The sequence below is a fragment of the Cyrtonyx montezumae genome, unplaced genomic scaffold, assembly GCF_038088225.1.
Source record: "Cyrtonyx montezumae isolate F1298 unplaced genomic scaffold, pur_monq_1.0 scaffold_51, whole genome shotgun sequence".
NCBI classification, from domain to species: domain Eukaryota; kingdom Metazoa; phylum Chordata; class Aves; order Galliformes; family Odontophoridae; genus Cyrtonyx; species Cyrtonyx montezumae.
The window spans coordinates 673787-686340 of record NW_027072058.1 but is presented as its reverse complement, the minus strand read 5'-3'; the positions used below and the strand labels follow the sequence as shown (position 1 = coordinate 686340).

Genomic DNA, 12554 nt, shown 5'->3' with positions numbered 1-12554 from the left:
TTGAGGAACTGATGATCCATTTGTGTCCTTTGTTTTTTTGTGTCTTCCCCTCAGGACAAATTCTGATTCTGCCTTGCACCAGAGCACTATGACTCCAGCTCAACAAGAGTCTTTTTCAGGAGGATCACAGGACATGCAGCAGAAAAGAGGTCAATAGGATATGGGTCTTAATTTGTCAGATTTACATCGATGACTTAAGAGGACTTTCACGTAGTTAACTTCATTAAATGCTAGCTATCAGAAATTAAATTCTGGAAATTGATCGTGTGCTGAAATATTTAAGGCTGCTGAACTTTATTTCTGGCAGAGTAATCTGATGGATATCTGACTTTCCATCGAGACCAAAGGTTTGGTGTGCAAAGCTCAAACCCATCACAAAAGCCCCGAGGGTTGGAGTGTGATTTTTCACGTGCAGTTCCTCAGGGATGTATTGGAGGGGATGTACAGGCTGCTCTGACAGAGCTTCAGCCTTACAGTGCCTGCACACTAGCTATCACAGGTGGCACCAAATAGCTGGGGCTTTTGTCCCGGGGCCCTCTGTTCTTCAGGTGGCACTCAGAGTGTTTCTCTGTTGCATGAGCACAGTGTCATGGGGCAGAATGACGGACTACTATCACACAGCAGCAAGATTTTGAGCTTTAGTGGCTCTGGGAGTCACTGCTTACAGATGGTACTGATGATATCCGTACAGTGAGGAGCAGAGCAGCCTCAGGCACTCACCATTTTGGTGCCCTCTGCTGGCCCTTGCTTCTGCTGTCAGTGCAGGAAACAATTCACAGCTCCTAAATCGGTTTGGAGAAATTTATTCCTTAAAGAACTGAGGTGGGTGAACGCACGACACGTGTGTGTGTGTGCTGTGCTGCAGTGCATCCACAGAATACTTCTGGAGCTGTAAAATGTGGGATAGAAATCATCTTAGATGGTATTGCATAAGCATGGGTTTAAACACGGAACTGTCCCCATTGTCAGTGTGCTGTTACATCTCGTAGAGGAATTTCTTTTGCTGTTTTTTGCCCCCTCTCTGTTGGCACGATGAAATTGCTGGTTGCTCTGAGCAAACGTGCTTGGGATATGGGGAAGGAACAGCTTCATAGTGCTTCCGTGTCCCAGGAGATGTGGTTTGGGTTTTCTCCTGCTGGGGCTGTCCTCTTGGCTGCCCATTAGACATAATAGGTGTGTGTCACTTGTGTAAGATAAAGAGAGGGAAGAGCCAGGGCTCAGGACACCTTTTCCCAGTGGGTGAACTCGGGGTCTGATGGCTTTTAAAGCACTGGTGAGTGTCTGTCTGCCCCGTGTTTGTTGACTTCTCACAGTGGTGTAACCTGAAAAGTGGTTTCTGAGAAGCTGCCCTTTGTTTCCATGTTTTAGTTTTACTGCTGACTGTCCCTGGAATGGAGGAAGCCACCTCCGAGGCAGACAAAACCCTCTCTAAGCAAGGATGGGACACTAAAAAGGTAGGGATCTCCTGTTTCCAAGTACAGAGCTTTCATTTCCTAAACATATTTAGGCAAACTAATGCTCTAAATATTGGCAATCAAAGCGAACTGCTTGCAGAGATTAGAATTACATTCTATGTTTAGCAGCAAATGGTGATACGTGAGATCAGAAGGGCTCCTTGTATGCATTTTGATTCTGTCAGGGGAAGCCCTTACTGAAACCCAAGCCTTGCTGGGCCAGTAAAGCACAAAGATGTCAGGTCTGTTCTGAGTCCTCCACTGCACTCGTGTGGAGGAGAGTGGCTCTTCTTTAGAAATGAATTAAATAACGTTTTTCTGAGTAAACTGTGTCGTAAGCATTAATGCCTAGCAATATCTTTGCCTATAAAAATGTCTTCCTTCTATTTTAGACTGGGTCATCAAGACCTAAATCATGTGAAGTTCCAGGAATCAAGTAAGTTTTGAGCAATTCGTTTCAGAGAGCGCTGAGATCTTTAGGAAAGAATGTTGTACATTGAACGTTTGAGTTTTCTGCAACAGCCTTTGACTGTTTAACTGTGGAACAGATGTGAAATAAGCCAAAGCTGCTGCTGCTGTGCCCTTGGCTGTCATGTCTCATTTTGTATTCTTGCTAGCCCAGTTAATGTCTCTGTATATGCACCTCCCTTTTCTGAAAATGATTTTGTGTGGATCTGCCCGGGCTGAAATTTGGACTGAGCGGTGGCTTTTTTTCTCTCTCCCTTTTTTAGCATCTTTCCATCAGCTGACCAGGACAACACTACAACCCTGATTCCTGCTACGCATAACACGGGCGGCTCCCTGCCGGACCTGACAAACATCCATTTCCCCTCCCCCCTCCCAACGCCGTTAGATCCCGAGGAATCCACCTTCCCTGCCCTGAGCAGCTCCAATAGCACTGGGAACCTTGCTGCCAACCTGACTCACCTGGGCATCAGCACTGCCAGTCAGGGTAAGGTTGCAGTGCCCCACACACCTCCCTGCCTCGTGCCATGGAGGTGCACTGCTGGTGGTTCTTACTGCTCACGGACTGTTACAGCACAAACTGTAGCACCCAAAGCCTGCTCCCTTTGTAATTAACTGTGCTTAATCCCAGCACCGTTTGCATTATGGAAATACCTTAAGTACTCCTTTGCTTTTCACTCCTTGACGGTGTTATTTTTTTGCAGGGTGAGGATTCTTTTGATGAGGTTTCCCTGTTTGCCCCGAAGCAAATGTTATCTTGTGAGCAATCACTGCAGCTCTGTGCTTTCCTCCTGCATGGGGGGTGCTGGGCTGTGTACCTCGATTGCCTCATTCTTGAAAATACCCTTAGTTTTCAGGATGCACAGCAGGGGAGGGCTGACATCGTGGTGCCGAGCAGATAGTCAAGGCTGGTGATAGCTTGTTATCCGTTGCACTGGGTTCTACCTGAGGACAGCCATGGGTAGGGTTGCCTTTTTTAACTGCTGGTGATGGCTGTGGTCACATGATTCCTCGAGCAGGGGAAAAAAAGGGCTTTGTCCAAAAATAGGAGTGTGTGTATTTCCTATGTTGGGCAGGATTTACTTCCCTGCTTCCAAACCTGCTCTCCTGTTGGACGGAGGAAAGGTTGTGTTCAGGGTCACACAGTGCTGTGGATGAGCTGTTGTGTTTAAGCACGAATGAAGGGCGCCGTGCTGTTGGTAGTTTCCTGGTCTCCAAACACTGCACAGTGCTCTGGAGATGAGCTGTCATTCACACATTGCTCAGCATCGAGAAGGGCAATGTGCACGAGGAGGGGTTGGTGATCTTTTTGTTCTCTTTTTTTTTCCACTACCCATAATTAGCAAAGTAAATGGGATAAAGCCAACCCTCTTGGTACGTAATTGCTTTGAATACATTTCCAGATCTACGAAGGATAGCGTGGGTTAGCAGGGTGTGCTCGTGGGTGGTTTGTCTGCTTGTTGGACCCCATCCTGCAGTTCAACAATGACACAGTGCTGAGCTTTCTAGAATCGATTTTCTCGAACCTTCCTCTCCTTATCCTCGAGATCTCCAAAAACATAAAGGCACTTGAGTCTGTCCTTGGAGCTCTGTGCATTGTGCAGCCCCGAGAAAAGGTGAGGAAAAACACCTGCCAGGTTCTGGGGAACCCCCCACCCAACTTAAGAGCACAACATTTGTGCTTTTGAGTTTGTCAGTTCCGTGAGACAGTGCTGGTTTTTGCAAACACGGTGCGGGAAGCCGGGCTGCCTTCCGACTGCGCTCGGTGTGAGCCGGCCTGCCTGCTGGCTCCTTGGCAGCCCGGGCTTCCTGGCTCCCTGGCAGCCTGCCTGGAAGCCTTGAGCACGTGCCAAGTGCCGAGGAGCTCTCAGGCTCTTGTGAATTCCTCCTTTCTGGCAGCTCTGGAAGAACAGCTCACTAGCTAGATTGTCCTGAGATTGCTTTCCAGGGTACCTCAGCTCCTCTTGGGTGAGGCCGAAAATAGAGAGGTTTCAAAACTCAAAAGCAGGTTTTGTCTTGGATTTGAGTAAAACTGCACGGCTTGAATTGTGTGCCCACAGCCCCTGCTAGGTCAGGGCTCTGCAGAGCGTGAGGGATGTTTCCTGCCTCCCTGTGCACTGCTGTGCCATGAGAAGTGGTGTGCATCCTGTGAAACCAGTTTTTCTTCTGCGTTTCCCATTAAACGGGTGTTTGGGTTTCTTTATGTCACAAGTGCCCTCTGATTGGTCTCGCTGCATATCCGTTATCTTCTTCCTGAAGCTGGAGCTCTTACAAACGGAGCAGAACGTGAGAACGGCCCCAAGTGGTTCTGGAGAGCACTGAGGGGGGGCAGTGCTCTGCCCATGGCAGTTTCAAGTTGGGATCTGCACAGTCCTGACCAAGTGTGACAGACTGAGGTCTGGGATCTTCCCCTCTTCCCGATGCTCTTTACCTTGGCAGAAGTCGTAGCGAACCAGCCAGCTCTGCGCCGATGCACACCACGCGTTTCTCATATTGTGGGGAACCCCGGTCTGACTGTGGGGTGCCCGCTGCCCTCTGAGCTGTGCTTTGTCCCTTCCTGGCAGGGATGACTCCGCCGGCCCCGTCCCAGCAGCACCGGCAGCCCAGTGTCAGCCCGCTGTCGCTCGGCGCGGACTCGAGGCGGCCGCAGTCGCAGCAGATGTCTCCTACGCTTTCCCCTCTGTCACCCATCACTCAGGTAGGAGCTGCCTGGCAGAGGAGCCTGGTTTCAGGAGTGTGATTGCACATCTGCCTGCACTGCCAGTTCCTGATGCAGACATTCGGTCGAGCTTGTAAGAGCGTTTGTTTTCCGTACGCTGAGGGTGATATGAAATCCCCTGAGATGTGTTCTTGGCTGTTCTTGTAGATAGCATTTAAAAACACAGGGTGGGATTGATGAAGTGCAGCTCTCTTGGCATGGGGCATGATATGCTTGAAAGTTGGAGGGAGTTCCCTGGCAGCCTGGGTGACTGCAATTCTTCTTTTTAAGGCCGTGGCGATGGATGCATTGTCTCTGGAGCAGCAGCTTCCCCCATACCCATTTTTTACCCAGACGACTTCCCAGCAGCAGCAGCAGCCCCAGGTGGTGAGCACCCTGCCTCAGAGCACTCCGTTAATGCAGACCTCTGGTTTACAGCGAGGAACACAGCTGCCCCCACTCTCTGTCACGGTACCTTCCACCATCCCACAGTCACCTCCAGGCAGCCAGAGCCAACCGTCCATGGGAATAGACATCAACTCGGTAAGTGTGAGCAGGGCTGGGAACGATAGCACCCCATCCCGAGAGCGTGGCTGAGCTCCATCCACGCTGCCCTTGTAATGGGTGCACCTCTGGGTGCAGTCTGAACATAATCCACCTTCAGGTGCTCCGTAGGCAGCACTTGGCTTTGGAGGGTTTCATAAGAACCCCACAGCTGTGTGTTTGGTGGGAGCAGCACGTCGTCACTGATGTGCCACCAGCCCGAAGTGTGGCAGGCACACGGTGCTTCGATGCCTTTGAAGCCTGCTCACCAGCACCTCCCCAAAGCTGGGGAGAACCGGGTGCTCTCTGCACCCCCAGATGTAGAAATCCCCGTTTTAAGGAGTTCACTCTTACCCACAGAAGTGGAGCGGCGCTCAGGTCCCGACGTGGCGTGACGGCGTGCATGCTTTATGGGCAGGCCGATATCTTGCTGGTTTACACCATGGGCTGTGTGAAACGTCCTCCTCTCTGCACACAGAGGTGCAGATACGGAGCAGGATGGGGTAACAGGAGCCAGGGGAAGGATCTCCCAGCTGTGTCCACCCGCTGGGCCCTGCTCCGTCAGCGCCGGCTGCAGGACCCTCCTGGCAGCACTGCAGTGGCAGCAGTTGGATGACGGGGGAGCTCACGCTGTGACAGTGTGAGTTGGGTCGTGGGTTGCTTTGTGTTAACAGTCTGTGCTGGTCGGTGCTTCTGGGCAGGAGCTGCTTCCCTGGCAGGGTTAGGAGGGGAAAGGTGGAGGATACTGATGCGCTCAGGCTGTCCCAGTGTACTGTGTAGCTTCCAGCACAGTGGTTCTGGTTCCTGTTCTCTGCTTTCTGTGTCGCTTTCCTCATCCTTAACTTCTTCGTCACCTCAACTTTTAGGGTGCTGTGCTGTCTCTATTCTATTCAAATGCTTTGGAGAGCTGTAGTTTGTTCAGGTTGAGGATTCCTTATGACAGAAGAACCTAAAAGGTTTTAGGGAACACTGAGAACGGTGTAAACGGCACTGATACAAACCCACAGAATGCAGAGTGGGTTCTCAGACAACGTGTGCTGTGTGTCCCGGGCTCAGTGCAGCTGTGAGGAGGGTTTCAGTCCTCAGGGTATGTGTGTGTCCACATCTTGGTAACGCAGCCAGGCTGTTTGAGACGGGGCGGAGTAACGTGAGACGGAGCGCGTTGTAAACACAAGTTGAGAACGTGTGCGTACAGCAATCTAAAAGCAACTTAATGGAGTTATTCTGAGATCTTCAGGCTGCTTCTCCCCGGATTGCTGTCCCAGCAGGCTTCTCTGAATTGGATTTTAAGTATTTGAACAGTTGGGCTGCAGGGTGCTCTCAGGTGTTGCGCTGCAGGGCCATGCAGATGCCTGAGCTCTGCCACCTGTGGCTCTCCCAGTGAGCTTGTCTTCGTGTAGAGCTGACAAGTGCTGAAGAGGACGGTCTCTCCCAGCTTCCTCGAGCTGCGTTCACCAAAAGTTGCTAACTTTCCAGCCTTCCATCAAGCCCGTGGTCTCTAATTGTGTGTTGTTCTGTAGGCTTCACTCCAGCAGTACCGCAGTAATGCTGGCTCCCCAGCCAACCAGTCTCCCACCTCTCCTGTCTCCAATCAAGGCTTCTCTCCTGGCAGCTCCCCTCAAGTAAGGGACTCTGTGCTTCCACAGGCCTTGCTTCTTGTGTCTGTTTTAGTTGAGTCTCTCCATGACTGACCCATGGTTGTCTCACTGCTCTGTGAGTGTGTGTGCCTCATGCATTACCGATGTCTCATCTCGTGTGCGGTTTCATTCCGTTCCAGAGTTTTTCAATAGTTGGTGAATTGCCTTTCCATTGACCCAAGCTGCTTACTGGGACACTGCTACGCTCAGTTACTTCTCTGGGGCAGACAGCACCTGCAGGGGATGCTGTCGTTGAGCAGTGCTGTGCAGGAGCTGAAGGTGAGGGTGGGAGGGAGAGGGGGAAGCTTGTGAGTGGATCCGTGGGGCTGCCCCATTCCCAGATCTCACCTGTAGGAACAAAGCAAACAAAATCCTTACAGAGCATCACAGCAGGGCTGGAAAATCCATTTTCTGTTTCCTGATGGAACGATTAAGGCTGGCAGGAGGATCCTGTCTAAATAAGTGCTGCCCTTCCTGGTTCCCCTCTTTGCCTTCAGCCCCAGAGCTGAGCAGAGCCAGGTGTCACGGCTGTCTGCATCTTCCCTAACCCTTGCTTAATTATTTCTTAACTTTTCTTCTGCCAGTTCTGCTGCATCTGCTGTGTGCCTCAGAGGAAGCAAGCAAGCTTACTTAGCTGCTGGCACGAGGAGCAGAGCTGCAGGCAGCCTTGCTGTGCACGCTCCCAGCTCTGGAGAGCACGTGGGCAGCCCACACAGTTTTGATTTTGCACGGTTTTCTTCCCCCTTTGACTTCTCAGTGGCTCTTGGTTTTGTCCACAGGCTCGCTGCCCTCGGGGGAAGCCTGTTGTCACTGAGGGAAGGGAAAACAGCTCAGGAAAAAAAGCAAACAGCGACAGGTGGTGATTTGGGGGGCAGCTCCCAGGTAGATCTGTTAGGCTGTAGCAGATTGGTTCCAGCAGCAGAATTGTGAGCACATTGTGGAGCAGTCTGCCTCTGGCTAACGAGTGTGCAATCAAGGAGGTGTGGCCAGGACAGCACTTGCTCCTTTTCCTCCTGTTACCTTCAGGTTAAATCATCCTGCTCCATTCACCAGAAGTTGCTTTCCATCTTTCCACATCTCCTGACGGATTTGTTCCCGTGTTTTAGCTGTCTGCTCGTTACCTGGAGGTCCTCCTGTTCCAACACGAATTGAAAAGCTCTGCTTGTAGTTCTCAGCTTTGTGTGTGCATGGCTTTTCACTGGCAGTGGCTTGTGCTTTTCTCCTCTAACACCTGGCATACAACTCCAATTAGACAGAAATCTGCTTTTTTTTAGTGGAATGGCTGAATGCTGGATACATGGTATGTATTTTTAGGGTAATAATCTAAGCCAGGGGTTTGTGGTTTTGTTTTCTTTTTTCTCCTTGCAGTCACCACATCATTAACCCAAGAAGATGAACTGTTGACAAAACAGACCTCATCTAATGTTTCTGTAGGAGATGGTGTTAGCAAGATGTTCTTCACAGAGTTGTCAATAAATTACCCCGGGATTCTGAAGTGTTGACGTAATGACATTTCCAGTTGATTTCCTTTGGGAGTTTCAGTGCTTACAAATGCAACAACTGTTGTTCTTCAGGGCTGAGAAGCAACGTGGGCTTGTGAGGTTGGTTAGTAGTCCCAAATGTAGGCTGGCACAGGCGGGTTTCGGTCTCTGCTGCACTTTGTGTTCCCCGGAGCTTTCAGGATGGGAGCAGTGCTCAGCACAACGTGGAGGTCTTGGGCTCTCCTTCCAGGAGCTCCTCCACCAAAGAGACGTGACAGGGAAACACCAACCTTGGTCCTCAGACAGCGGCAGTGTTTCCAGCACTGACCCAGAGTGGCTCTGGTTCCCCCTGAGCAGCGATGTGCTGACGTGCAGGTTTCCATCACGAGGTGCTGTGGGACGTCAGGGCCCGGTGCTGGGATGGGGCTGCTCCTGCTCCGCGTGGTAACGGAGCAGAGTGTGTTTGTTACCAAGTACAGCTCTGCGCGAGGGCTTTGCTTTCTGCCACAGTGCTCTGCAGTTGGGTTCCACCCCACTGCTGCAGTGGGGCACGTGGGAGGACCGGAGCAGCAGTTGCCCGTTTCCACCTCCTTCTGAGGAGGGCACTGAGTCGAAAAGATCCCTCTGTAGTTCTGCAGTCGTAGCTGTGACAGAGCATAAATGCAGAGGAAAGTGAATGCAGTGAAGGAGGGCTTTATTTCTGTCCACAGAGCCCTGTTCAGGGCTCAGCTGTGCAGGAGGAGCGACTGATCCCAAAGTGATCAACCCAGGGTGCTGCCTGAGGGCAGGATGGCTTTTGTCGGCTTTAGAAGGGGCATGACATTGCTGCTTTCCTGGTTTTCTCCTTTTGTGGGGAGTTTTGTACAAAGCTCACCCTCCTGCAGGCAATCTGGGATGTGCTGCTGCTGGAGGATGCTCGGGATGCGACGTGCTGCTCGTGAGCTGTTGTGTGTGCTGTGGGGGACGTGCCCCACATCCCAGTGCCCCAAGCTGTGCTCAGTGCCCCAAGCTGTGCTCAGTGCTTCTCCCTGTGCTGCTGTGGCCTCCTTGTCTCTCCGAGGTTGTTCCCTAATGTCACGTGCTGCCTGTGTTCCTAGGGAGAAGATTGGGAGCCTAAATATGTAGCTAAAACATCTGGAAAATGCTATGTAAGGTGTTTTGATGTCTTCCCCCCCCCCCAAGGTTATGTCAGCTCCCCATGCAAATCAGTTTTGCAGAGCTCATCCCCTCGTGGTGAACCAGGAGCGATCGCTTTGTGATCCCTCCTGTGCTGGCAGCTCTGGGGCAGTGCTGAGCGGTGATGCTGACCCACAGCTCTGGGTCAGCTTGTCGTGCACCGAGCTGCTGCTCCTCTGCTGTGCAGTGCGAGGTGCAGTGCAGCCGGGCTCACCGTGCTGTGTGTGAGCAAGGGCTGCCCTCCACCAGAAGGGGCAAAAAGGAGCTCCCCAAAAAGCAAAGTCGCCACGATCCGTGTTTCTCGTGCGGCCCGGCGTGCTGTCTGCGTCTGTAATCAGCAGCTTCGTGTCACCATGTCCTCCTCCAGGCAGTTCGTGGGTCCCTGCTCGTGTGTTTGTGCCCCACGAGGGCCGTGCGGTGTGTCCGGGTCGGTGCAGGAGTGCTGGGAGGCGCTGCCCAGCGCGGACGCTTCGGCCGCGGGCTCGGACCGCTCGCACGCCGTGGGTTCCTCTGTCTGAGACCTTTTGCACCATAAAGACTCTGTTTTGTTTTCAGCATTCTTCCATTCTGGGGAGTGTATTTGGTGACTCCTATTATGATCAGCAGATGACAGCTAGGCAGGCTAATGCCCTATCCCATCAGGTGAGCAAATTCATCTCCGACTTTCAGCTGTCTTGGCCACTTTCAGCTTAAAATAAATATCGTTCAACATCTGACTATTCTGTGTAAGATCACGCTCTGTCCTTTTGATTTTCCTTTCTAATTTTCTGTTTGCAACACGTAGGGATTTCTTTCCTTACCCCCACTCCCAACTTCCGTGTCCCCATTCCTCCCTCTGAGCCAACGTAGCAGATGTTTCTAAGTGTTTTCTGTCCAAGTTGATTGGATTAGAAATAATGGAAAGGCTCTGGAGGAAGGTCAGATGTCCTCCAGGTCAGATTTCCCCGGGTCAGATGTCCTGCAGGTCAAACATCCCCCAGGTCAGTTGCCCTCGAGGTGGTGCTTGGAGGGCAGAGGCAGTAGCATGAAGTGGTTGTGTGATTTTTTTTCCTTCCTGCTGTGTTTTAAAGCTGCCGCTTACAGTAACGAAAGCACCGCGTTCGTTTGGGCATTTCCTCATTTCCCCACACTCCTCTTTGTCGCCGGAGTCTTCTTCAAAGTAAAATCAGACCAGTGTTTTGATAAGCAAAGCTAAAGATGAATTTGTTTGCCTGCCTTCCTTCGCCCTCTCTCCCGTCCTTGAGCTCTGTAAGTGATTTTTGCCCTTTCCCGATGGTTTGAAGTAACGGTTCTTTTGTGCCTTGGTCTTCAGCTCGAACAGTTTAACATGATAGAAAACGCCATTAGTTCCAACAGCCTGTACAGCCCCTGCTCCACGCTCAACTACTCGCAGGCAGCGATGATGGGCCTCACGGGCAGCCACAGCAGCCTGCAGGACTCACCACAGCTCAGCTACTCCAGCCACGGGAACATCCCCAACATCATCCTGACAGGTGAGCACGGCGAGCACGGCGCAGCAGCCCCGCTCTGCCCCGTCGGAGGTGCCCCGTGTCGCTGCCATGGGGCTCTGCTGTGGGCGCTGAGCTCCTGCCCCAGCCAGCACGGTGCTGTGTGTGCAGCAGAGCGCCTTGCTGCTGACTCCCACGTCCGCAAGAGCTGAGCTTGCCAGTAGGGATTATTATAGCCCTCCATACAGTGGGGAATCTGGTCACGGTTGGACATTTGGAAACCGTTTCTGCATAGGTTGCTGAAATAAACGGAGTTCAATCCGTATTTCAGCCCGGGGCTCGAACCAGTGAGAGTGATGCAAAGGGAGACACGAGTGTTGCTGCTCTGCAGCCCCGGGCGTGCTTAGATGAGTTCTGCGTGCTGTGACACCGAGGCGCTCTGACAAGTGAGGGCAGTGTCAGCTCCGGCTTCAGCTCGGTCGGCGATTCAGGGATTGCAGCAGGCTGTTCATTGCTGCATCCCATTATTGCTGAGCCCAACGCTGCTGCCTTTCTCCCCCCCCGCAGTGACAGGAGAGTCTCCTCCCAGCTTATCGAAAGAACTGACCAGCTCCTTGGCAGGAGTGGGCGACGTCAGCTTCGACGCGGATTCCCAGTTCCCTCTGGATGAACTCAAAATTGACCCTTTAACCTTGGATGGACTGCACATGCTCAACGACCCAGACATGGTCCTCGCCGACCCCGCCACAGAGGACACGTTCCGGATGGACCGGCTGTGAGCGCGGGAGCTCGGGAGCGGGGTCGTCCCTGGATCGTCCGGAGCAGAGTCCGTGGGTCAGTGGTGTCCGGAGCTCAGAGCTCTGTCCCGTACAACGTGTACAATGAGTAAAGCTTGTCGTTCTAAGCTTGCAGCGCTGCAGACCCCTGCTCCCTGTCGTGCCCTATTTCACCCCCCCTCCCCCGTCCACTCATTGCCATTAACGAGCAAGGAGTTTCCATCAGCAGCCTTCCCCTCTCCGGAGCCCCCCCTCCCCCCACCAGAGCTCCAGCGTTCAGTCGGCAGTGAATCCTTTGCACTAGGAGGGGGGGGAGCTCCGGAGCCCACCCCAAAGATTCTCCCACGAATTGAATCCTGGCTGTGGTCGGAGCAGGGAGAGGGGGGTGGGGGGTGCCCAGGAGTGCCCCCTCCTGCCCCACACCTCGGGAAGCAAATCTCTGCATTGCCACCCTCGGGGTGGGGGGGCAGGGGAGCTCCTGTGGTGTTGTCTCTGCTTTGTGACAGCTGCTTCGTAGGGCGAGCGCGTATCCCTCGATCGATGTGCCCCGTTTGTCTGCAGGTGTTCCCAGCCCCCCCACGCCCTGAGCAAACTGTGCACGTGGCCGAGCCCGTGGCCCCTTTGTAAACACTATTTTCAAAGCTTTTTTTTCTTAAAAAAATTAAAAAATTTAAAAAAAATTATATATATATATATGTAATATATATATTTATATATATGTATACATATATATGGCATTTCTGAGCACACAAAAAGTACTATGATTCATTACTTGATGAGCACGGAGGGAGGATCGGAGCGTTTGGAAGCAGCTGAAGGCAGAGGGGAGGAGATGTGTGGTGTGGGGCAGTGAGTCCGTGCAGTGAGAGGTTCCTG

At 52.3% G+C, this 12554-nt stretch overlaps 1 protein-coding gene across 2 annotated transcripts in view; it reads left to right on the top strand.

Annotated features, from left to right (window-relative positions):
* Positions 1-11723, top strand: part of CRTC1 (CREB regulated transcription coactivator 1) — a 28966-nt gene extending 17243 nt beyond the window's left edge. Inside the window, exons 5-14 of one of the 2 annotated variants that reach the window (XM_065748740.1) lie at positions 55-149; positions 1369-1454; positions 1847-1890; positions 2186-2406; positions 4484-4617; positions 4909-5160; positions 6681-6782; positions 10010-10096; positions 10767-10947; positions 11470-11723. In XM_065748740.1, the coding sequence (XP_065604812.1) occupies positions 55-149; positions 1369-1454; positions 1847-1890; positions 2186-2406; positions 4484-4617; positions 4909-5160; positions 6681-6782; positions 10010-10096; positions 10767-10947; positions 11470-11681 (1414 nt within the window). In that variant the 3' untranslated portion in view covers positions 11682-11723. The remainder of the gene's footprint in view (positions 1-54; positions 150-1368; positions 1455-1846; positions 1891-2185; positions 2407-4483; positions 4618-4908; positions 5161-6680; positions 6783-10009; positions 10097-10766; positions 10948-11469) is intronic. The other variant, XM_065748739.1, reaches the window with a different exon arrangement.
* Positions 11724-12554: the final 831 nt, after the last annotated feature.